Source organism: Pseudorasbora parva, chromosome 13 (genome assembly GCF_024679245.1).
Source record: "Pseudorasbora parva isolate DD20220531a chromosome 13, ASM2467924v1, whole genome shotgun sequence".
Classification (NCBI taxonomy): domain Eukaryota; kingdom Metazoa; phylum Chordata; class Actinopteri; order Cypriniformes; family Gobionidae; genus Pseudorasbora; species Pseudorasbora parva.
The window spans coordinates 37,190,800-37,216,200 of record NC_090184.1 but is presented as its reverse complement, the minus strand read 5'-3'; the positions used below and the strand labels follow the sequence as shown (position 1 = coordinate 37,216,200).

At 37.9% G+C, this 25,401-nt stretch overlaps 1 protein-coding gene across 3 annotated transcripts in view; it reads left to right on the top strand.

The window, feature by feature from the left end:
• The window catches only part of LOC137039070 (netrin-G2-like), a 78,668-nt gene that overhangs the window by 31,917 nt on the left and 21,350 nt on the right, over positions 1-25,401 (top strand). For all 3 annotated transcript variants that reach the window (XM_067414251.1, XM_067414249.1, XM_067414250.1), the window contains exons 4-5: positions 13,339-13,511; positions 13,865-13,888. In XM_067414251.1, coding sequence (XP_067270352.1) covers positions 13,339-13,511; positions 13,865-13,888 — 197 coding nt within the window. The remainder of the gene's footprint in view (positions 1-13,338; positions 13,512-13,864; positions 13,889-25,401) is intronic.

Sequence of the window (25,401 nt, the reverse complement as noted above, 5' to 3'; positions counted from 1 at the left end):
ATTTAAACTGGGTCATTAATGTAGTAGAAATGTGAAATTATTTTTTAATTTGGTGTTTTCTAGACTGAGAAAAGGCAGAAAACGTATTTTTGTCTCATGGGGATGAAAGACAACAATTCCCAGAATGCTTCGCTGCCCTACAAGGCCACTCGCAAAGCCACCGCTACTAGATTACTGAATCACTGATCACTTTCCCACAGCGACCGCGATCATCTTCATAAAATCAGTTCAGTTAGAGAACAGACATTACAATTAAAAACTGAACGTGTGTGTTCAATATGTGATTTAGCCGCTGAGGGAGTCTCACAGCCCAAAACTCTGCAGGAGTCAGATATGACAGTCATGGATGAGCTCGTGATGAGAGCTGAGGTAAACGCGTCCGCGGCATAGATTCACAGCGCATGTTCAGTCTGCTGCGTTTTTAGTTCATGCATTTGAAAGCTTAACTTTCATAGGAATTAGTTTGAGAAGTTGAAAGACTTACTTTGCTCTGCTGGTCGCACCGTTTAAACATGAATGCCTGAGGCTGCAGCTGCGAGCTGAGTGCTGTGTGATCTCCATCCCCCACGCGCGAGTTGAAAACATGCAGAAATGGCTCCCTCTGCTGGCTGTAGTCTTTAGCCTCTGGCCAACAATTCCTCCGATGGCGCAAATTGATGATTTTTGTGTCATGGGAGGAATTTTTCCAGAAATAAAATGCATAAATCTCTTGTCTCAGGGGGATATGAGGGGGGAAAGCACAATCATTTGAATATACTCCAGGGTTTCTACTGATACAAAGCCATATGCTAATCACTGAAGTAACCCTTTAAATTATATTTTGACTATTTTACCACATGTATAATTAGTTATCAGTATATTTTAATGTAATACAAATTTTAGTATACTTAGTATATATTGGACAGCAAGTGGGCACACACTTACATTCAAAGGACAGAAAGGCCTCGGACTAAATCTAAAATATCTTAAACTATGTTCCGAGGATGAACGGATGTGGAACGACATTGGGGTGAGTCATTAATGAAAGAAATTTCATTTTTGGGTGAACTAACCCTTTAACATTATATCAGGCAATGATATGTTCAGTTAAATATACAGGAATTAAAATTCCCATAATGCTTTAAACAAATATGTTGTACATTTTGCTGTCAATTTAACAGAATTTCTCTAAGATACTATGTTTGTGCAAACATTTTTGAAAGGTTATCAGGGAGGCAGAAAGCACAAGCGAAGGGAAAGAGGGAACAACAGAAAACTGTCCTCCCTCAGTTTTTCATTCGCAAGGGGATCTTTGAAATTCTATTAGGGTCGTTCGGCCTCCCTGAAAGCAAGCACCGCAGGCGTAAATATCTCCGCTGCCCAGATCCCCACCCTAGGGGCACAGAATAAAAGGGGGTGTCCCAGGGAAGGCAAACAGAATTTTTTATCAGAACGCCATCGCTCATCAAAATTTCATCCGGCCATTCTGTATGGGGACTGTATCTAGTGCAATGCCATCACAGCGGGACTTTCCTGTTCAGTCGACTGGGCATATCCCTCCTGCACTAAATCATGCAGTTCATTAAATGCTTTTCTTAGCCCACACAAAACATCATGAATAACATGGCCTGTGGAAGGGCGATTTCTGATGAATTTTAAAATTCACACATCCATATTGAAAATGTGTTTTTAAAAATTCTAAAATCCAGAGCTGAAATGCACACTTTGCATCCACCTTGTTTGAAATAGTAATATCAAGATCCAAAATGGCCATATTATTAATATGTGTATGTGTGCCCATTTCACTGTATTCAGCATCATGTGGATGCCTAAAGGATAGAGCTGTGTGGACAGTGACGCAGCAGGCGATGGAGTCACATTCTGGCAATAATTGGCCCCATCGCGATGTTTCCATGGGGGGGAGAAATTAATTATGAAGGGACCTCCCTTATTCTTTCTCTCCTTCAACTTTTTTTGATGTGCAATGGCAAGACCACTCTCTGTCTCTCTCTCCATTTTGCGCACACGTCTCCTTTTCTAACCATCTCTGTGCTGTTAATCCGCGTCTTCCACGTGAGGGGCGGTGGTGTTTGCTTTTGGCTTCCGCCCTTTCGTGCGGGAGTGCAAAAGAAGCCCTTTTCTGCATCCTGTGTGAATAATTTACAGGAGCTGCCGGTGCCAAAGCTTTCAAGGTCGTCTGCGATTCAGTAGCTGTGGTACAGGAAGGGCCTTTCGCCTCATGGGGAGCGCTCTCTCTCCCATGTCTCTCCAACCTTTTAACTGCAAATCCTCCACGAGGTGGATGGGGAACGGGGCTGTAGAGTAGAGGTCTCTGGTCTGCCACCTCCCTTCAGCATTACTATTGTATGGGCAGCTCTCTCAGGCATTGGGAGGAACAGCGGGGTATGTTTCATTAGCCGCTCCCCTGGCACAGATGAGTAAAAAAAATAAAATGGCAGGGAGAAATAAAAGACGACATTCAGAAACGAACTCCCTGTGACTGCCTTTTAACACACAGATCCGCTATTGTGGGGCTGACCTTTTTTTTTAGCTGCTATACTTCAAAAATGTGGGAAGGTGCTGGAGAGTCGATAATAAGGAATATGAAAACAGGCGTCTTGCGAGGCGAGGAAGTACTGTGAGAGCCGCACCACCGGAGGAGTCAGAATCGGGCATCGTTAGCGGAGGTCAGAGCTTTCCGGGTCCTGTGGAAGGATTAGGCTAAGGAAGAGAAAAGAGCATTTGAAGCCAATTACCTACATCGGTCTTAGTGAGCGATTCTTATCAATCAATATCCGCTGCCTGAACACTGTGTAAACTGAATTGAATCTTATTTTTGGAGAGCTGTCATGTTCAATTTATACCTCCCATCGTTAATGGATGGGGAAAACATGTCTAATATAAGGTGTATGAGGCCTAGACGTTGAGCTTGTTAACAAAGCGGGTCATTTTCTCAAACAGCCCAAGTTCATGGGTTGTACAGCCCATTTGGGGACGTTCACACATTAGCGTTTACTAATGGCTACTCTTTCTCTACATTCTCTTCCAGTGCTGTTCCTCTGTCCTCCTCAAAATGGAGGTAATAAGTCAGACGGGTACTGGTGATAATGACCAATCTAGGCCAGCCCGAGGTGACTCTCCGGGCACCGATTGTCCTCGCCTTTCCTCCATCCGTTTTTGTTTGCGTAAGTGCCTCATGATGAGCCTGGCAGTGCTTCTGTGCAAATGAGAATAAATAGTCAGGGTGTCTCGTGAGAGAGGACTGTGGGAAAAATAAATCAAGCTCCCATTAACAGCAGCTTCCAGCTGCTTTAGAGCAACGGACTCCAGCGGCAGCCTTTTATCTGTCTATCTGTGTTTGTTTAGTGTCACTGCTATTTATTCATCGGAGCACCGTGCTCCCGTTATTTGCACCAGACTTTGCTGCTTTTAAACAAATCTTGAAAGAAATCTAGCCGCTGCATCCAATAAAGGCATAAATGCTCATAATGATATTCTATAAATGTTCCTCAACGACACCCTGGGGAGAATTGCGTCACACTTGTCTTTAGTTGTGCAGATTTATCCAAAACCTCATTACCTAAGCAATGGCAGGTTTAAGCTCATGTCAAAAGCAGGGCGATGCTCCAGGCAGAGAATTACCTTCAGTAGAGAATTCTAAACATGTTCATGTGATATTCATTTTTTACAGTGTTCCACTTTGGCAACATCCAAAAACTTTAAGTTAGGATAAAGATACAATGGAAAAATATTTACTGATAATATTCACATCCCTTGAACTGGTGAAAGAGGTCACCAGTTCAAGGGATGTGAATATTATCATTAAATATTATATACACAATACTAGTCAAAAGTTTGGACAAAATACTTTTTAATTAACTGCATTTATTTGATCAAAAATACAGAAAAAAAAATAGCCTAGAAATCTAGACGCACCCTGGCGGCAGCAGATCTAATTTGCAGCCATGATCATCTAGCAACTCCATTGGCTTGCTAACAGGAAAAAACTAATTCTGGTCAGGTCAATCACATCCTGTATAGAGTCGGTGGGCGGGCTTAAAGGGTTAGTTCACCCAAAAAATTATTTGATTAATTACTCACCCTCATGTCGTTGGAAACCCATAAGACCTTCATTCATCTTCTGAACACAAATGAAGATATTTTTGTTGAAAGCTGATGACTGAGAAAGGCTTCAGAAAGGCCTCTATTGGCATACAGTACATTCCCACTCACAAGACCAATAAAGGCACTAAACACAAAGTCCATCTCACTACCGTGGCTGTACAATAATGTTAGAATGTGACGAAAAATAGTTATTGTGCACACAAAAATCAAAAGAACGACTTTATCCCCCAAGTTATTATAAACACCAGCCACGAACCACAAGAGCCACGAACGCTGTGCTAAGTAATGAACTGTGAAAACATAATCTTCCGTTGTTTCCGGAAGAAAGCACTGAACACAGCAGAGAAAATAAATAAATAAAAATAAAAATGTCCATGTAATTAGATTTCACAAACTTCATTCCTATCGACCAGCTCACTTAGCACAGCGATCGTGGCTCGACTCGTCGAGACTGTTTTCCAAGATGGCTGCTGTCTGTAAACGTGTAATGGACTGTCTTTATAAAGTATCTTCTTATTGAACTGTTTGTACTCTTCCAAAGTTCTCAATGCTTCGGTTTGCATGTAGGGACCCTCATTCTGCTACCGTGTTAGTGTGAGGCTATTTTGAGCCTTGTTAGTGGTATTAACTAGCGATTTAATTTTACTTACTCTCTGCCCCATAGACAAGCGTTTTAAGATAATCTGTTTTTAGAGATAAAAGTCTTTACATTCGAGAGAGAACGATCTACTCAGTAGCTCGGTAAGCATGTGTTAATTACTCCAAGGTTAATTTTTCACCGGAGTCCTTTAATGTTAATTTCAACATTTACTAATGCATTACAATCTGGCTAACATTAGTTAATGCACTGTGAACTAACATGAACAAACCATGAACAGCTGGATTTTTATAAACTAACAATAACAAAGATGAACTAATGAAGAACAAAGGTGTTGTTTATGGTTAGTTCATGTTAAATAATGCATTAACTAATGTTAACTAATACAACCTTATTATAAAGTTTTACCGAAAAAAACAAACAAAAAACAACTGTAATATTGTAAATTGAATAACACTGATTATCTCTTCCTCACAGAATCTGCTAGTGGGTGGGACATATTAGGGAGCAAGTGGACATTTTGTCCTCAAATTTGGTGTGTTAGAAGCAGGAAAAGTGGGTAAGTGTAAGAATTTGAGTGAGTTTGACAAGGGCCAATTTGTGATGGCTAGACAACTGGGTCAGAGCATCTCCAAAGCTGCTGCTCTTGTGAGGTGTTCAGTGCAGTGGTCAGTATCTATCAAAAGTGCTCCAAGGAAGGAACAGTGGTGAACCGGAGACAGGGTCATGGACCAAGGCTCATTGCTGCACGTAAGGAGTGAAGGCTGGCCATTGTGTTCCGATCAAATAGATGAGCTACTGTTGCTCAAATTGCTCAAGAAGTTAATGCTGGTTCTGATAGAAAAGTGTCAGAATACACAGTGCATCACAGATTATTGTGTATGGGGCTTCATAGCCGCAGACCAGTCAGGGTGCCCATGCTGACCCCTGTCCACCGCCGAAAGCACCAACTGTGGGCATATGAGCATCAGAACTGGACCACGGAGTAATGGAAGAAGGTGGCCTGGTCTGATAAATCCCATTTTCTTTTACATCACGTGGATATGCGTTGTTTACCTGGGGAACAAATTGCACCAGGATGCACTTGATGAAGGCAAGCCGGCGGAGGCAGTGTGATGCTTTGGGCTACTTTTGTAGTGCTGGGAAACCTTGGGTCCTGCCATCCATGTGGATGTTACTTTGAAACGTACCACCTACCTGAGCATTGTTGCAGACCCTGTATACCCCTTCATGGAAATAGCATTCCCTGGTGGCTGTGGCCTCTTTCAGCAGGATAATATGCTCTGCAATGGAAAAAATGGTTCAGGAATGGTTTAAGAAGCACAACAATAAGTTTGAGGTGTTGCCTTGGCCTCCAAATTCCCCAAATCTTAATCCAGTTGAGCATTTGTGGGATGTGCTGAACAAACACGTCCAATCCATGGAGGCCCCACCTTGCAAATTACAGGACTTAAAGGATATGCTGATAACATCTTGGTGCCAGATACCACAGCACACCTTCATGGGTCTAGTGGAGTTTATGCCTCGACGGATCAGGGCTCAGGGCAGCAAAAGGGGGACAACACAATATTAGATCATAATGTTATGCCTGATAGGTGTATATATCTTTCTGTGCATACAAACAGCAAACTACGAGTCAGCTATTCCCTTTTTTCCAATTAAGGTTTGTGGTGGGAAACTGAACCTAGATCAGCAGTAATCCCAGAACTGCAACTGAAATTCCCTAACTATTTCAAGTTTACACACACACATTGTGACTCTGACCAGAGGATGGATATTTTCCCAGGCCTTCCCAACACAACTTAGCTCACAGTCTGAAGCTTTGAGAAGAATCCACAGCAGTTGACTAGTTAGTTCTGGCGCTCTCCTTTTAGCGCCTCTGTTTTGCCGGAGCATTAAGGGCCATATGTTTATCACACACTCCTGATTCTTCAGTCACAGATGGCCAGATAAGGGTTTGATCCTATCCCAACAGCAGAGCCTGGCAGCAAGCGTGCCCATGAGATCTGTTCCTGTCCCAAGCAGTGGGGTCCCAGCCCTGCGGTGTCTGGATATAGCTGCCCTGGATCAACGCAGATTCTGTGAGCACAGGGCAGAGAAACCTCACCTCACACCCCAGAAAAAGATGCTGCTACTTCACCTCCCTACTGAGGCCCAGGAAGCCTCCTGCTGTTTCCCTGCAACCTGCAGCGAGGTTGCCGGATTTGCTGCATTCTGTGCTAAAAATGCACACGGGCTGCTTCATCCAGCCTATAATGCCAGCTTTTTAATAAAAGCAAAACAGCCTTGCCCTCTCTGTCCTTAACAGCATCACAAATTATTTCTTCTGTCCTTGGTTTTTAATCACAAGATTTTACTGTCTACTTGGCATTTTTTTTTGGTGAGGTGTCAATAATTTAGAATATTCATGATGATGAGAAATGCATACCAATCTGCAAGCTAGTGCCCGTATCGCTTGCAGTTTTCACACTCACTATCCATGCACATTTACAAAACGCCAGCAGGCATTTATTCAGCTGTCAGCCCAGACAGATTTCTTTTTAGTGTTGTTTTTGCCAAGGGCTTGAATCACTTCAAGCACTGTTTTTTCGCGGCATGTTAGATTCCCGCAACTGCCTTATATTAGTCGCTGTTTTTTTTATCTGGCTTTGTTCATGATGCAATTCCTGATTTAACACTGCATGTTTAGGTGTGCTGAATGCACCTTCGTTGGGTGTTGATTTGTCCAGAAACACTTTCATTCAAGGTAACTCTTCTACTTGTGATGTTCGTGTAATTTTTACATTCAAAAACATCATAATGAATAAGCATAGGCTATTTTCTGCCATAGTTTTGAGCCTCTCTCAAGACACGCTCGGTTTTAATGGGCGTGCCGCACTGAAGACTTGGAAGTAAACGCCTATGGCTATGATTGGATAAGCTTTGCATATTTAATGAACTTCGGCTCCCCGGTGAGTACGCATGAGGCGTTGCTTTGAAGCGTGTGGGGAAACGGCAACCGGAATGAATCGGACCTCAGGGCTCGCAAAATGTCTTTATAAAACAAACACAATGATTTATCTCATCCACCCACAATTAATATGACTGTTATTTTACATTACTTGGCCTGTCCGATCGGTGGATATAAGCACAAACCGTGCAACACATAGACACATACACACACACTGCAGACAGCAAAAACTTCCACAATTTAATTTTTCCTTCAAATATCAAGTGAAGAGAGTGAACAACTTTTTTGAATCATCTCATGCTCACCAAAGCTGCATTTATTTGATCAAAAGTACAGGAAAACAGTAATATTGTGAACATTTTTTTTAAAATAACTTTTCTATTTTAATACATTTTAAAATGTAATTTATTGCTGTGATGGAACAGCTGAATTTTCAGCATCATTACTCCATTCTTCAGTTTCCTGAAGTGATCCTTCAGAAATCATTCTAATATGCTGATTTGCTGCTCAAGAAACATTTCTTATTATCAGTGCTGAAGAGAGTTGAGCTTTTTTAAATATATTTGTGGAAACCATGATACATTTTCTTTATAATTTTTGACGATCAAAAAAGTTCGAAAGAAAAGCATTTAATTTAAATGATAATTTTGTTTACATTTTCATCATCATTTTAATGCATCCATGCTAAATAAAACTATTAATTTCTGTCAAAATAAACAAATAAAAATCTTAATGACCCCACACTTTTGAACTGACCTTTTCAAGACGTAACTCTAATAACAACAAAATAAGGTTTGCTGACGGCTTGCTCACACTCACAGGAGCGTGCACAGAGTAACCGCCGAGCTCAGAACCTTTTCCAAAGAATCTTATATAGTATGCCTCCTGAACACTTTCCATATGGTGAGCATCTCACTGTATCATTGTGTGATACTTTTTCATTAAGTTTTAGCCTGGTTGCCATTATATAGAGAAGCACATGCAGGACGTTTTTAAAAATTTAAAGTTTCGAAGACCGAAAACAATAGAAGGACATAGGGCACTGGAAATCAGCAGGGTGAGTAAAAGATGGCTTTTTTATTTATTTCAGAGTAAATTATCCCTTTAAAAAAAACAACAGCATAAAAGTGCCCATAGATAATAAAAAAAAATCAATCCCCAAATATGCAACCCAAGCAAAATAAACGCATAGAGCAAGAACCCATTTATATTTGCTCTTAGTGCTCTACATTACACAGACTCGTTCATCCATTTCTCATCGCTCCTCACAGGGTGGGTCCTAATTTCAATCTGTACATAAGAGGATTGTAAAGCCCACACTGGATTTGGTCGGAAATTGATATGAGACCCTGCCGTGCTTTAATTGATTAACGTTCGTCTGAGATCCTGCGCTGTCTCTCAAAAGTGGAGAGGTCTCCCTTAAGGCGAGGATCTCCGAAACGAAGTGGTCTGCCGCTGATTAATTTGACATGATAGGAGCTTGATAGGCACTGGGTCTGGAGAAACAGCCAACTGAATGAGTGTGTGATTGACACTGGGTTTTAATTACAGCTTAAAGGCCTCAAGAGGGTGGTAGAAGTCTAACTGTTTCCTCAGGCTTTCAAAGAAAGACCTAATTAAAGTTAATGAAATAAAGTAAAATCACAATCTTCTCTATCACTCATGATTGAGATGTAGTAAACGGTTTGGAAATATATCTATGCTTTTTTTAAGTTACCATAATGGAGGTGTGGTACAGTGAGTAGTGCACAATACCTGTTGTGCAGACGGGGATGTGGGCTTGAGCCTGGCCTGTGTAATGATCTTGTTTAGTTTCTTGTCTGCCCTATATATATATATAATTACTAACATTTATATGAGTTTTATAAGCAAAGTGCCATAATTAATTTTAAAAGTAAAAATAAGATCAAATCTTATTTTTATCCCCAACCCAAAATCTTCCCCTTGGGGATCCCCAAACCCAAAAGCTTGTATATTTTTCATTTATATGTTGAAAAATGTACCATCTGATAACTGCAATAAGATGCAGTGCACTGCGTTTAATTAATATTATCACGTTTCATACATTTTTGGAGGGATTTTACATAATTTTTTGCATCCTTTAAAATAAAGTTAAAACATGCAAACAAGAAATGGCTTTACAACAAACTAGCAGTACATAAGACAGCATTTTATCCCGCAGTTTCGTATGTTGCTATAGCATCACTTTTTTTCATGGGAAACTTCAGAGGGCGAGGTATGACCTCATTATACGGCAATACACGGTTTTGTTATGGGGTGTCCGCATGGAAATATATAGGTCAGCTTCATAAATATTTCATGCAAATGGATTGCTGTTCGCTCTAGTGAGGATGAAAAAAAAAAATCCAAAGCATTGGGATTTACACACTCATTTGATTAGAGAGATTGTAATTGCAAAAGTCGTAATTTCCATACTAACCTGCTTTCCTTCCTAGACCTTTAATCTCAACTATCCTTAAACTCGGCTGTCAGATAGCCAGAGCACTCCTCATAAACTCAAAGGAGGGATGCAACATTTTGTGGAGCACTGCAGATTTTTCTTATAAAGCCACCAATAAGGAGAGACAAGGCAAGGCCATCTCAATATCCCCCATTTATTCTCATTACTAGCGATAATCATTACTCACTCACTCTCTCTCTCTCTCTCTCTCTCTCTCTCTCTCTCTCTCTCTCTCTCTCTCTCTCTCTCTCTCTCGTTGGTTCCATCTTTCTCGAGGTATTCCCTTCCCCCCAGTAGATGACTGCTATATTTGGAGTAGAGCAGACGGATGCTGTTTACTGTCCCCACAGATCCACGAGTTTTATCTCCAACATCACAGACAAAGAGAATCAAACTCACCCGCATCTACAACAAACACAAACAGCCTCTATAGTGCTTACAAATATGAGTCATGGGAAGAGTAAATAATGATGAAAGATTAGAAACATCTAGCAAATCATCGAACAAAGTAACAAAAAAGACTTTAATCACACCAATATCTAGAAGAGTGGACAAAAGTTTTTAGGACTACTTATTTATGAGTTTTTAATAATTATTTTTCCCCTTGTTTTCCAGTACGCTGTAAAAATTGCATCAATTCACAGAAATTCAATTTGGTCAAATGCAAGATTTAGATGTGATCAGTCACTAGAAAATTTTCCATTAGAAACATACATTTTTGTTTACAGTGTAAAAGTTATCTAAAAATCGTTGAAAAGCAACACTACACGAGTCTGTTTTCATAGACTGTGTTTTGTCTTACTGCACCAGTGTTTTTTAGTATTATGAATAAACTAACAAAATATCTATTCATATTTAGCATTTTTTTTAAATAGTTTTCATTTTATATTTCTATTTAGTTTTAAGTTATTTTTATTTCAGTTTTAGTTTTTTAATAATTGTAGTAACAATTAATTATTTTTAACACTTTATAATAAGGTCTCATTTGCTATCGGTAACTTTTTTTTTTTTTTTTTTTTTTTATTGACATACAGACATACAAACCACAATAGTGCAGTAATTGACAATCGAGTAATTACATAATTCTAGAAGTGAAATAAAAGTGTGTTAATGTATAAGGTGTGTGTGGGTGAGTGTAGGTGTGGGTGTGTATTCATAAGCAAAGTTACACATTTATTATTTATTATATTATCACTACCATCACTTATCATCATCATACCATCATCATTGTAATAATCAGTGTCCCCCCTTTTTTTTTTTTTTCCTATGTAATATTTATCATTGTCACCACTTTCAATGGGTCAATAAATTTCACATAGTATAATAATAATATAAGATAATCCTCATAAAAGATATAATAATAATATAAGATAATCCTAATATAAGATAATTGCTATCGGTAACTTACATGAAATAACAATGAGCAATATACACTGTAAAAAATTATTTAGAAAAAAAGTTACCTGGTTGCCTTAAAATTTTGAGTTCATTGAAATTAAAATTTTGAGTTAATATAATGAACATTTTTTGAGATTCGTCAACCTTTATTAAAATATTATTAAAAGATTTTGTAAGCATATTGGCTAATTGTGTGTGTTTTATTTCTGATGATGCAGTGAAACATGCCAAACAGTGCTATTTTCCTGATTTATACATTTTTTTATGTGGTTTAGATACAAAAATCTTTTGAGTTTCTATTTATTAAACTAGTTTCCTTCATTGTATTAACCTTCATTGTATTAATTCCTTCATTGTATATTGAATTAAGTTCAATAAACACAACATTTTAAGGCAACCAGGTTACTTACTTTTTTTAAGTTAAACCAACAAAAACCAACACTTTTTTTTACAGTGCAGTATTTGTTACATTATTTATCAGGGCCAAGCCTTGCGCTATATGTTAGGATGACAAAAAGGTCTAAAAGCGAAATTTCTGGTCTGTCTCAGATCTGACTGCTCGTCAATGTCCAAATGTTTCAGATGGGTTATGTTCTCTTTTGGCTGGTTCACAGTCTTGCTATTATGGTCTTGCTATTTATTGATCTTTGTTAATGTTAGTTAATCCATCTTCATTGATAGTTCACGGTGCATTAACTATTTTAACAAATATAACATTTGATCTAATAATGCATTAGCAAATGTTGAAATTAACATTAAATTAATAAATGCTATAGAAGTATTGTTAATTTTTAGTGCATGTTAACTAAAATAGTTCACTAATAAAACCTTATTGTTAAGTCTTGCCAAATTAAATATGAAATAACTGAAAAGGTTTGTTTTTCCATTTAATATTTATTTTATGTTGGCTTTATTTCATTTAACAACAACAACACAAAAGTTTTAAGGTTTATATTTCAGCAAGCAGCTATTTGCACTAAGTGAAAATAGTGATATTTTATTTACACTAAGTGATAATAGCAGGATTTTTTTTAGCAGTTCTATTTACACTAAGTGAAAATAACGACGTATTCCATTCCCACTATGTAAAAGTAGAAGTTCTTTGTAATATATGTGTAAATATTTATTAGATGTATTTTGTACTTTATTTTGGCAGATAAATACTATTTGCACCTCAGTATTGTTGTACATTAACAGGATGCAATAATAACAGTGTAACTTATTATATTTATTAAATGGATGCTGCCTTAATGGGACAATAAAAGCCCTCCCTACACCTATCCCTAAAGCTACCCAATAAAAAATTTTATTATTATTTTTAAACAGTCATTAGGCACTTTATTTCCACTTTTAGAACACTTTCTTAATTTTTATTGAAAGTAAATGCCTTTCCGGTGTGATATGTCTGTGATGGGAAAAGGAAGAATAGTGAGCTAGATATCATCAGCCTTATATCTAATATTTTGTTCACACCGGCCTTGAAAACAAAAGAGCAGGTCTGAACCAGCGGTGTACTGGATAACTCTGTCCACAGTGGAATCTCACTGGCCCAAAACCCCTCTCTATATTACTATATACACATCAACCACGATGTAAAGATCTGTAGTATCCACAATATTCCCTACAGGTACTGTTTTTAGCTGTGCTCTATGGTGTCTGGCTCCACTAATTAGCCTAGCTGATTCTAGTAGGTGTAGCTAATGAGCTACCTCGGGTGACCCTAAGAAATAAAATGTGAGAAACGTCCTCGGCGGTGCGGCTTTCACCCTTGCCTGTGGCTGCGATGTAACAAGCGTGCTAATTGTCCACTGTTTCCTGCTTTCACAGGTGTAAGTGTAACCTCCACGCCGGTCAGTGCTCCCTCCGTGACGGGACCCTTCAGTGCGACTGCGAGCACAACACCACTGGACAAGACTGTTCGGCCTGTGAGAAAGGTTTCAAAGCCAAGTCCTGGAAGCCCGGCTCCTACCTGCCCACACCGAATGGCTCCCCGAACATTTGTAAGAATTATGCACCTGCTGTATTAAGACATGCACACACACCTGAGAAGAAGCTATGATTTACGTACAGTGTAGAAAACTGGGGCATCTTCACTTGCTAAGGAAAGTAGAATAGCACAAAGCTTTCAAGGCATCTTCGCAATAAAAAGAAGACAGCCATTCTGAATAGTAGAAATGTACAGTTCATCACTACTGTATGCTCACTTCCTGCAAAAGTAAGGCAGGCTTTTGTATTTTTGAATCTTAGATGTGCTCCAGAGTGGTAGAGAAATAATCAAATAAACCCACAATGGTGTTTTTGAAATGAGTAAAACTCTCTCATTTGTTTTATCTTCCTCTCTTTCTGTTTGCAGGTGAGGCATCGGGAACGTCTGGCAGTAAGTGGCATGCTAACGGAATACGCTGACTGTTGTTTTCATGTTTTCGCTCCTGCTGCCATCACTCTTTTTGGCCTCTTTATTTCATGTCATTAACAAGACGTCAGTTCTGATCCGTCCCTTAACTGTCACTGTGAACTCTGATGGCATGATGCATTTTTCCACAGTTTTCTACTTCATAAATGTTTCATGTGATGTAAGACGCAAAGCATTCTAATGCTAGTTTGTGATGTATGAGGGTGTGCTGAAGGTTATGGGAGATTTCAGTGCGGTTCTGCCCATTTGTGGTGGTTTAATTCTGTTTTGCTGAAAATCGGAGGTGATGACTGATCTCATGAGGATCTCATGAGTCTTTTTCTTCAAGATTCTTCTTAAAGGTGCTCTCTGTGTTTTATTTATTTATATTTATTTATTTATGTTACTAAGTTTTGTATTTAAAGAAGGTTAAAATATTTCAAATTATTGATTATACCATAATTAGATCATATGACCAGCTGAATACTACTACATCTCTGTGAAACTATTTTCGGACACTTTCAGTTGAGGATTTATTTAAAGGGTTAGTTCACCCAAAAATGAAATGTATGTCATTAATGACTCACCCTAATGTCGTTCACACCCGTAAGACCTCCGTTCATCTTCAGAACACAGTTTAAGATATTTTATATTTTAGTCCGAGAGCATATGCAAGTGTATGCACACTGTACTGTCCATGTCCAGAAAGGGAATAAAAACATCATCAAAGTAGTCCATATGTGACATCAGTTAGTTAATTAGAATCTCTTGAAGCATCGAAAATACATTTTGGTCCAAAAATAGCAAAAACTGCGACTTTATTCAGCATTGTCTCCTCTTCCGCGTTTGTGTTCAATCCTCAAATAAAGATTCAAATGGTTATGAATCAGTGTATTGATCCATGATTCAGATTGCCAATGTCATGTGATTTCAGCAGTTTGACACACGATCCAAATCATGAATCAATACGCTCATTCATGACCGTTCTAATCTTTATTTGAGGATTGGAACCTGGAAGAGCAGACAATGCTGAATAAAGGCGTAGTTTTTGTTATTGTAAGCCCGACCAAATTCGTCCCAATGGAGGCTAACGATGGCGGGTGAAGGTCGCTGCGCGTTCTATGTTTTCAGTTGGGCATAAAGGATTTAATTCCAATTCTTCTTAATCTGACTCCATTTAATCATAATTTAGAATTTAGGTTAGAATGCTAATTTGTTATTTGGTCATTATATTTAATAGTTTAAGTACACATTTAATTAATACCCAGAACCATTTGAAACTCTTTCAAATGGAAACACCAGTTCACAATAGGAATTTGCATTAATCAAGTCCTATAGACTTGAGAAGAAGAGAAGCCAAATGGCTGAAAGCCACACCCACCATACACCAAGGAAAGATATCTTTAAACTCTTAAAACATTTATGATGTTCTAGTTTACTTCTGTGGAGTTGATATTTGTACCAGTCGCACTGAGACATTTCAAATGATATCAAACACCTATAATACTGTATCGTGAGGATTGACATTGTAACAGAGATTTCTGGTGCATTTCAGGTGATCTCAAGTTTGGGGGAGCAGGAGTTTGGGGGAATTTTCATGTGAAAGGAGAGGCATGTAAATTAGTGTCATTCATAGATGGTTCACTCAGTGTGATGTCGTCTTGGACAGAGACACTAACTGTATGAATGAGTTCAGATGCTAATTTCCTGTTTTCTCAGAGCGATTAGACATTTCGGCATCTACTAGGTTTTTCCAGCCTTACATTATTTTTGGACCAAAATGTATTTTCGATGCTTCTAGAGATTCTAATTAACTAACTGATGTCACATATGGACTACTTTGATGGTGTTTTTATTATATTTCTGGACATGGACAGTATAGTGTGCATACACTCCGATACACTCTCGGACTAAATATAAAATATCTTAAACTGTGTTTCGAAGATGAACGGAGGTCTTATGGGTGTCGAACGACATTAGGGTGAGTCATTAATGACATACATTTCATTTTTGGGTGAACTAACCCTTTAAAATAGCTTGACAGAAATGCAATATAGTATGCATAACTGTTTTCAGTGGCGTATAAAGACCTTGCATAATGTTTTTATTACATCTGAGTAAGCCATTTCTATATATCATATATATATAAAACCCACAGATGTGCCATGTTTATACAGTAGCCCTAAACGGACACACTTCTCTACAGAGCGCTAGCTGCTCTCTGCTGTCTACGACGACGTCATCTTTGGCCTGTGTCATCCACCGTAGCTTCTCTATGTGCTTTGAAAGGAAGGGGTGAGCGATGGGCGGTTGCAGTTCGCAATATCACCTCTAGATACACCTCCACTGCACCTTTAATAACAATGTTGGGTAAATAGGGTATATGGCAGTGTTGTTGGAAACCAAAAACTATGCTTTTACTAAAATCTTCAACATCTCAAGTTGTTGTCAGTGTCAAGTCCAAGACCTGAAATAAATTACTTAGTGCAACTTTAGCCATTTGCCATAAGTCTTGCATCTGAATTCAGTCTCAACCGGCTGTTATGTTGTTTTTTTTATCCTCAGTGCCAACACTAGCAGTTACGCTTGACCCAGCCACTGTACCAATGTCTATAACTACATCCATAACACCACCCACAGTCCAACTGACCTCAGACTCAACAACAACCAGCACAGAGACATTCCAACCAATCACAGTATCCCAGACACCAGCTCCATCAACGTCTGTAGACATATTTACAGGTTCGAGCTTTTTTAAAGTTAATAGAGTAGTACAGTTTGTCTTGTGATACTCTGTAGATTTAAAATAGATTAGTCTTGTAGTAGTAGGGCACAGTTCAGTAGATGAACCCTTTAGCTAAACTAGAAGATGATTATTTACAAGATAACAGAACTGCATAAAAGTACCAAAATGTACTATGGCATTACTATGCTCTATAATAGTGAACCATGTAATTACCATAGTACATGTATACGGTAATCATTCACTACCATAGTACATGTATATGGGTAGCTGACGAATGAACATGGATATGAAAAGTTTCACAAAATTTTCACTATTTATTATGCTAAAAAATGATGCTAAATGATGCTAATGATGCAAAAAAAATCAGCTTTGCCAGCACCCCCCCCCCCCCATTTTTAAAAATTTAAATAGAATATAGTTTTGAATAAAACAAATTTTTTAATGTGTTTTGTGTCCAAACAAATAATGAAAAAAATGCCATGTCAATTTCATGTCAACTGCCCATAAACCACAAGTAGTGGCATATGGTAATACAGTAGTGGTCAGAATTATTGGTATCCCTAGTAAATATGATCAAAGATGGCTGTAAAAATAAATATGCATTGTTTACCCTTTTAAACTATCATTCATATATTTTTTTTTTAAATCGAACATTTCATTGAAGTAAAAGAATGGAATGTCGGGGGAAATCACATTATGAAATAAGTGTTTTTTCCCAAAACACATTGGCCAAAATTATTGGCACCCCAAGAATTGTTCATGAGTATTTAAATTCTTTAGGTCACCAGGATGATTATGAGCATGACATTGTCTAACTATGATGTCTTGTTTCACAGGAGTATAAATATGAGGAAACACAAAGGCTTTTTTGAGAAAACAGCATGATTAATTCTCTCAATGATCCATCACAATGAGTAAAACCAAAGAATATATACTTCTGGTGTGTAGTAAAAGATTGTTAAGCTTCACAAAATAGAAAGTGACTGTGAGAAATTTTTTGAAAATTCCCATTTCCACCATCAGGGCAATACTAAAGAAGTTCCAACCAACTAAAGATGTTACGAATCTGCCTGGAAGAGGATGTGTGTCTATACCACCTTAATGCATGGTGAAGAGGAAAGTTTAAGGGGAGAAAAACTCTCCAAGGATCACAGATGTTCGCAGAGATTAGTTGAGTCTTGGGGTCAGAAAGCCTAAAAAAAACATCAAACAAACCCCTACATCACCACATGTTGTTTGGGAGGGTTTCAAGAAAAATTCTTCATGCGCATCCAGAAAAAAACTCCAGCATATTCTGTTGACAGACACGACTGGACTCAAAAAGGGACCTGCTTCTGTGGTCAGATCAAACTATAAAAAGAGCTTTTTGGCAGCAAATCCACCAGATGTATTTGGTGCAAACAAACAGGGATATAAAGTACCCCATGCCCATGGTTAAATATACCTGATCGTTAATGTTGTGGAGCTATTCTTTGGCTGGAGATCCTGAACATCTTGTTCAGATACAGGGTATCATGGATTCTAGCAAATACAGCAGATAAAAAAATCAAAACCTGGCGGCCTTTGCTAGAAATCTTATAATGAGCCATGAATGGATCTTCCATCAGGACAATGATCCAAAACAAACATCAAAATCAACACAGAAGTGTGTCACCGAGCACAAAATGAAGCGTCTGCGATGACCATGAGTGGGGTGAACTGAAGAGAAGAAGCACCAACATGGATCTGGGAAGCTGGAAAGATTCTGTATGGAGGAATGTTCTCTGATCTCTTGTCAGGTGTTCTCCAAACTCATTAGGCGTTATAGGAGAAGACTCTTAGCGGTTCTCTTGGCAAAAGGAGGTTGCAAAAAGTATTTCATAAAAGGGTGTCAATAATTATGGACAACCTGTTTTAGAGAAAAGCATTTATTTCATAATGTGATTGTTTTACTTCAATGAAAGGTTAGATGTTTTGGATTTTTTTAAATACAAAATCAAAAGGATAAACAATGCAGATTTATTTTTACAGCCATATTTGATCATATTTACCAGGGGTGCCAATAATTCTGACCACAATTGTATTACCATAACTGCACTGAGGTACCATCACAGTGCTTTTGGGTCCTGAGAAGCTTCTTTCCTACCTCTGACCAATGAATAACACTCACTGGAGTGAGAGCAATTAATCTCAGTGTGTGTCGTGGACTCTCACACCCCCTCAGGGTCCCGCTGCCTGCCATCAAACACATGCAGAAGACACATTAATACATTATTTCACTCAAAATAAAATGTTGAAATATCTCCAATAATTCAATATTATTACATCCTGTCAGAATGGCCTGATTTTAGAGTTTGTGATGTCATTTTTTTAAATCAATGTCAAGCTGAAAATATTTAATAACCTTCACTGGAAAGAACTGGGATTGTTTGGAATGGGGCGAAATAATCTTCCACAGCAGGCAATGAATATTTTGCAAGATCTGGCAACATTTGTCCGCAAAAAGTAACGTTTTATGTATGTTTAATGATGTGTGAGAGAGGATTTTCTCCCGAGAATTAGGTGTGATGCCCTTCTAAAATAGACACTGTGATGTGTTTGCTGCTACAGGATGAAATTGTTCTATACTAAAAGTTTCATGGTCACTTCTAGTATTTTTAGACCCTGGTAAGAATTTGTGGTTTCATTTTATTATCCATTACCAATTAATTCATTCTACTGAATAAATGGAACACTCTGACACACCAAGGACAAAATGTGAATGGTGAGATTATGAAACTTGACCAAGATCTTTCTTTTAGATTAGATAAGGAAAATGTATTTGTCAATATTTTCGCCTTCTTTCAGAAACATTTGGCGTTTCCATGTGAAACTTTGCGTTCGCTTGCAAAGGACATAAAACTGGGGAAAGCAAAACATTTGCGAGAGAACGCAAAATATTTAACATATCAAACTTCCTCCTATTTCATATTTGTTTCATCACCATGTCCCTTTAGGGGCTCTGTACATAAGATCAGTTCTTTGAAAGATTCTTTGAGGCAGTTATTACTGGCTCCCATGCACATGTTAAATCTCAGGCATTTAAAATAATCATTTCTAGCCATGTAAATGAATAAAATCTCAAAAGGTTATAGTGAAATAACTAAAATATATATATGAACAAAATACAATGAAAATTGACAAAATTTACAGTTTTTTTAGTTACACTATTTCAAGTTTGTTGTCAGATATGTTTGTGGAAACATTATTATTTTTATTTATTTTTTAAACAGCATTTATTTGAAATAGACACTTTTGATCAATTTAGTTCACCCTTGCTAAATTAGAAATTAGAATCTAGAATTTTGTAGTGCAATTTCTTAAATAATTGTTACAAATTTGTATCCAGTAAAAAATTCAACATTGTTAGTCGCATATAAACAAGACACCAAACATCTGCCGGTAACTGTATAATCCACCCTGTATGTCTGTGAAATAATCAGTGTGTATTACTTTACACTTCATTGCACGGCAGTCTATTATTGTGGCATATATCATTGATTTCAGATTTACCCACCCATAAACATCAATATTAAACAACCAAATGGGTTTGGTCACTTTACACAATGACCAGACGACAGTCTAGTCTAAGTCGGTAGTTATTGTCACAATGAGGAAGCAAATCTTGGTTCACATCTAGTTGTTTAAGTAGGACTGCAGCTGCAGTGACCTCTGCACTAGTCATGTTGAAATGGAAAGGTTATCAGCATATGCGCTTCAGGGGCAAATCAAGACATCATTACCAAAATGATCTCCAAACAGTCCTGGGATTGAACCCTACTGCCATCCAGTATCATTTTTTATTTTATTTTTATTCAATTTCACTCTGTGAGAGGATGAGGAATAAAATATGAAAGCACTGTTTATTCCATTCCTCTTTCATGGATAAAGTGTTTGGAAACTGTGATAGAAAGCTCTCACTCTCCTAAAGGAGAAGACAGAGCAGAAAACAGAGTGCAAGAGAGCGATAGAAAGAATGCAATAGAGAAAGACAGAGAGCAGGAATTTGGAGGAAATGGATGATGAATGTTTATTAATCTTGTGGGCCTCCCATGACACTAAAAATAACCCTCATGCATTTATCCAGCAAGGGCAATGTTATTGCACATCTTCATGCCCAAGTGTCTGAGTCAGTGCATGGGGAGAAGCATCTCAAAGATTTAGTGAGCAACTGTATGTAATAAAGCTGAAAATTATTCATAATTACTGCAAGGAACTGGCTCTGTTCCAAAACCAAGTGAACTTCCTTGCTGTCTACAGCGCCTGTCTCCTAAGACAGCATGTTAACTGAAATGGAAGCTCAAAGTGATCTAAATAGGCTGTGACTTAATGAGTCATAGACAAACAGCATTCCATTAGTCAAGCACACATACTCAAGCACAATATCAAACCTCAACAGTCAAGCACAATACTCAAACTATGTCAAGCACAATACTCAAACCTCAACAGTCAAGCATAATACTCAAACTCAACAGTCAAGCACAATACTCAAACTCAACAGTCAAGCACAATACTCAAACCTCAACAGTCAAGCACAATACTCAAACTCAACAGTCAAGCACAATACTCAAACCTCAACAGTCAAGCACAATACTCAAACCCCAACAGTCAAGCACAATACTCAAACCTCAACAGTCAAGCACAATACTCAAACCTCAACAGTCAAGCACAATACTCAAACTCAACAGTCAAGCACAATACTCAAACCTCAACAGTCAAGCACAATACTCAAACCTCAACAGTCAAGCACAATACTCAAACCTCAACAGTCAAGCACAATACTCAAACCCCAACAGTCAAGCACAATACTCAAACCTCAACAGTCAAGCACAATACTCAAACCCCAACAGTCAAGCACAATACTCAAACCTCAACAGTCAAGCACAATACTCAAACCTCAACAGTCAAGCACAATACTCAAACCTCAATACTCAAGCACAATACTCAAACCTCAACAGTCAAGCACAATACTCAAACCTCAACAGTCAAGCACAATACTCAAACCTCAACAGTCAAGCACAATACTCAAACTCAACAGTCAAGCACAATACTCAAACCTCAACAGTCAAGCACAATACTCAAACCTCAATACTCAAGCACAATACTCAAACCTCAGCAGTCAAGCACAATACTCAAACCTCAACAGTCAAGCACAATACTCACACTCAACAGTCAAGCACAATACTCAAACCTCGACAGTCAAGCACAATACTCAAACCTCAATACTCAAGCACAATACTCAAACCTCAGCAGTCAAGCACAATACTCAAACCTCAACAGTCAAGCACAATACTCACACTCAACAGTCAAGCACAATACTCAAACCTCAACAGTCAAGCACAATACTCAAACCTCAACAGTCAAGCACAATACTCAAACCTCAATACTCAAGCACAATACTCAAACCTCAACAGTCAAGCACAATACTCAAACCTCAATACTCAAGCACAATACTCAAACCTCAACAGTCAAGCACAATACTCAAACCTCAACAGTCAAGCACAATACTCAAACCTCAACAGTCAAGCACAATACTCACACTCAACAGTCAAGCACAATACTCAAACCTCGACAGTCAAGCACAATACTCAAACCTCAATACTCAAGCACAATACTCAAACCTCAGCAGTCAAGCACAATACTCAAACCTCAACAGTCAAGCACAATACTCACACTCAACAGTCAAGCACAATACTCAAACCTCAACAGTCAAGCACAATACTCAAACCTCAACAGTCAAGCACAATACTCAAACCTCAATACTCAAGCACAATACTCAAACCTCAACAGTCAAGCACAATACTCAAACCTCAATACTCAAGCACAATACTCAAACCTCAACAGTCAAGCACAATACTCAAACCTCAACAGTCAAGCACAATACTCAAACCTCAACAGTCAAGCACAATACTCACACTCAACAGTCAAGCACAATACTCAAACCTCGACAGTCAAGCACAATACTCAAACCTCAATACTCAAGCACAATACTCAAACCTCAGCAGTCAAGCACAATACTCAAACCTCAACAGTCAAGCACAATACTCACACTCAACAGTCAAGCACAATACTCAAACCTCAACAGTCAAGCACAATACTCAAACCTCAACAGTCAAGCACAATACTCAAACCTCAATACTCAAGCACAATACTCAAACCTCAACAGTCAAGCACAATACTCAAACCTCAACAGTCAAGCACAATACTCAAACCTCAACAGTCAAGCACAATACTCAAACCTCAACAGTCAAGCACAATACTCAAACCTCAACAGTCAAGCACAATACTCAAACCTCAATACTCAAGCACAATACTCAAACCTCAACAGTCAAGCACAATACTCAAACCTCAATACTCAAGCACAATACTCAAACCTCAATACTCAAACCTCAACAGTCAAGCACAATATCAAACCTCAACAGTCAAGCACAATACTCAAACCTCAACAGTCAAGCACAATACTCAAACCTCAATACTCAAGCACAATACTCAAACTTCAATACTCAAGCACAATGCTCAAACCTCAGTAGTCAAGCTCACACACTCAAGCACAATATTTAAACCTCAATAGTCAACAATACTCAAAACATAGTCAAGCACACATACTCAAGCGGTGCATTAAGCAATGGTAGACCAGCCTTTCATTTGAAAGAGCCAATCACTTTTTTGATAGTTTGCTCTAGACTGTGCATGCACATTACCATGTTTTTCATTAAAAAAAAAAGTACTTACAAAATTAATTAAAATACAAATAATACATAATATAAAATAACAAAAGATATATACAAAATACCTATAAAATATAAAACACTTATTACATACAAAAAAAGAATGGGTAAAAATAATCCAATTAATTAAAGAAAATTTGATTTAGCCAATATGTGTGTTCCACGCTTCAATAGTATATTTCAAATCAGCAATACATTCTGACAAGAGTGATATGTTACATTTCATTACTTTACATTGAAATGCTCATATTGAAATTTAATCTTGGCGTTTTAGAGTTTTTGGTTTCAAGATACAAGATGGATTTAGAACCAGAAAATAGTTGCCAGAGGAAGATACTAAAGAGTGAACTGACTTTTGTTGGACTTTGTGAAACTCTACTAAGCATACAAATATATATTTTACTGAGTAATAGTAATTTAAATTAAATTAACCTTTTTTTTTTGTGCATTAAATAAATTATATTTATAATCAACATTTCTCACACTTCGTACACCATCTTAGATAAATTGTCACCATGCATTTTGGCATGGCATCATTTGACATACTGCCTTAAAATCTGGCCCAAAGAGTTTTCTTAGAAGGCAGCACAATCATGCTGCTTACCTTTTGGGACAGCAGGAGCACACGCATGCTGCCTTAAATAGTCAGCTTACTAGATTTTGGAAGAGTGCCATTAATTCACAAGATTGCAAGTCTGTCTCATTTTTTCTTTCATCTCTCTCAAACAAACACTATTTCTTTTTTCTTTTTTTCCTCTCTCTCTCTTTCTTATGTGGTCAGAGAAGGAGAGTATAGATCTAGCCCCTCGATGCCTGCTTTTTAGGTTCTGGTCCGGTTTGGTGGCAGATGGTGGGTGGGGGTGAATGCGAGAAATCTGCCCGTGCTCCAGCTCTCACGTTAACCCCCCGTGGCCATATGCCTGCCCTCCTGCTACCCGTTCCTTGTTCATTGGCCCCGTACAGAGCTCCTCGCTCTCTCACACACAGGCACTCATTGTCCAGAAAGCATGACTGTACTGCGAGAGGCTAATTCGATTAGTAGCCTGTTAAAAGAAACTGGATGATAATACCTCTCTGGATGCCTCTACTGATCATTCTGTGTGAATGGACATGTGTGACACGGCATCTGAAAGTCGTCATCTAAAAGACTTTGAATAAAGTGTCAATCTAATGCATTTACAACAGTGTAAACCAACAGTAAAAAACAGCACAGATGGAACACAAGAACATGCATAGACTCCTAAATCACTTTTTGTCTATTCAGTGATTGCACACATTTGCCACAATAATAAGACATACATTTTCTGGGCAATACTGGTATATGAGATTTATCACAAAACATTTGATATCATATAGTAAATTTGATCGACAGCATTTTCCCAGTTTATCCAGAAACATTAGACCCCTATTCGCTGCTGTTAAAAAATATCCAGCAAGGATGAATTCAATTGATTAAAAGTAACACTAAAGACATTTAGAGGGGTATTTTTCATGTCGTTCATTAATTGGAACAAAATAATTCTTAAACTAAGAACATTGTAACTGTGCTTTTATTGTTATAGTTAGGGTGTAGACTTTATATATTTTACATTTAAAATGATTTTATCATTAAATCCATCTTCTTTGGTGTGAAGTGGCCTTTATAATGTTAATGTTAATGATACTTTAAAATAAATCCTGTACTTTTGAACATTCTATTAAAATCAGAGGTGGACAAAGTACACAACTCTATTACTTGAGTAAAAGTAAAAGTACTGCTGGTCAAATATTACTCCGTTACAAGTGAAAGTTGTCAAGAAAATTTACTTGAGTAAAAGTACAGAAGTATTTGCTTTCAAAAGTACTTAAATCTCTTAAGTAAATTTCCTTTTTTATGCCAATGCATTATTTTATTATTGTAGTATAAATCCACATTGTCTTCATGGTTTAAGCCAGTCAGTGATGCTCCATCCAAAATATTAGCATACGACCAGCAAACTAATTTAAATACTTGTATATAAGTTACA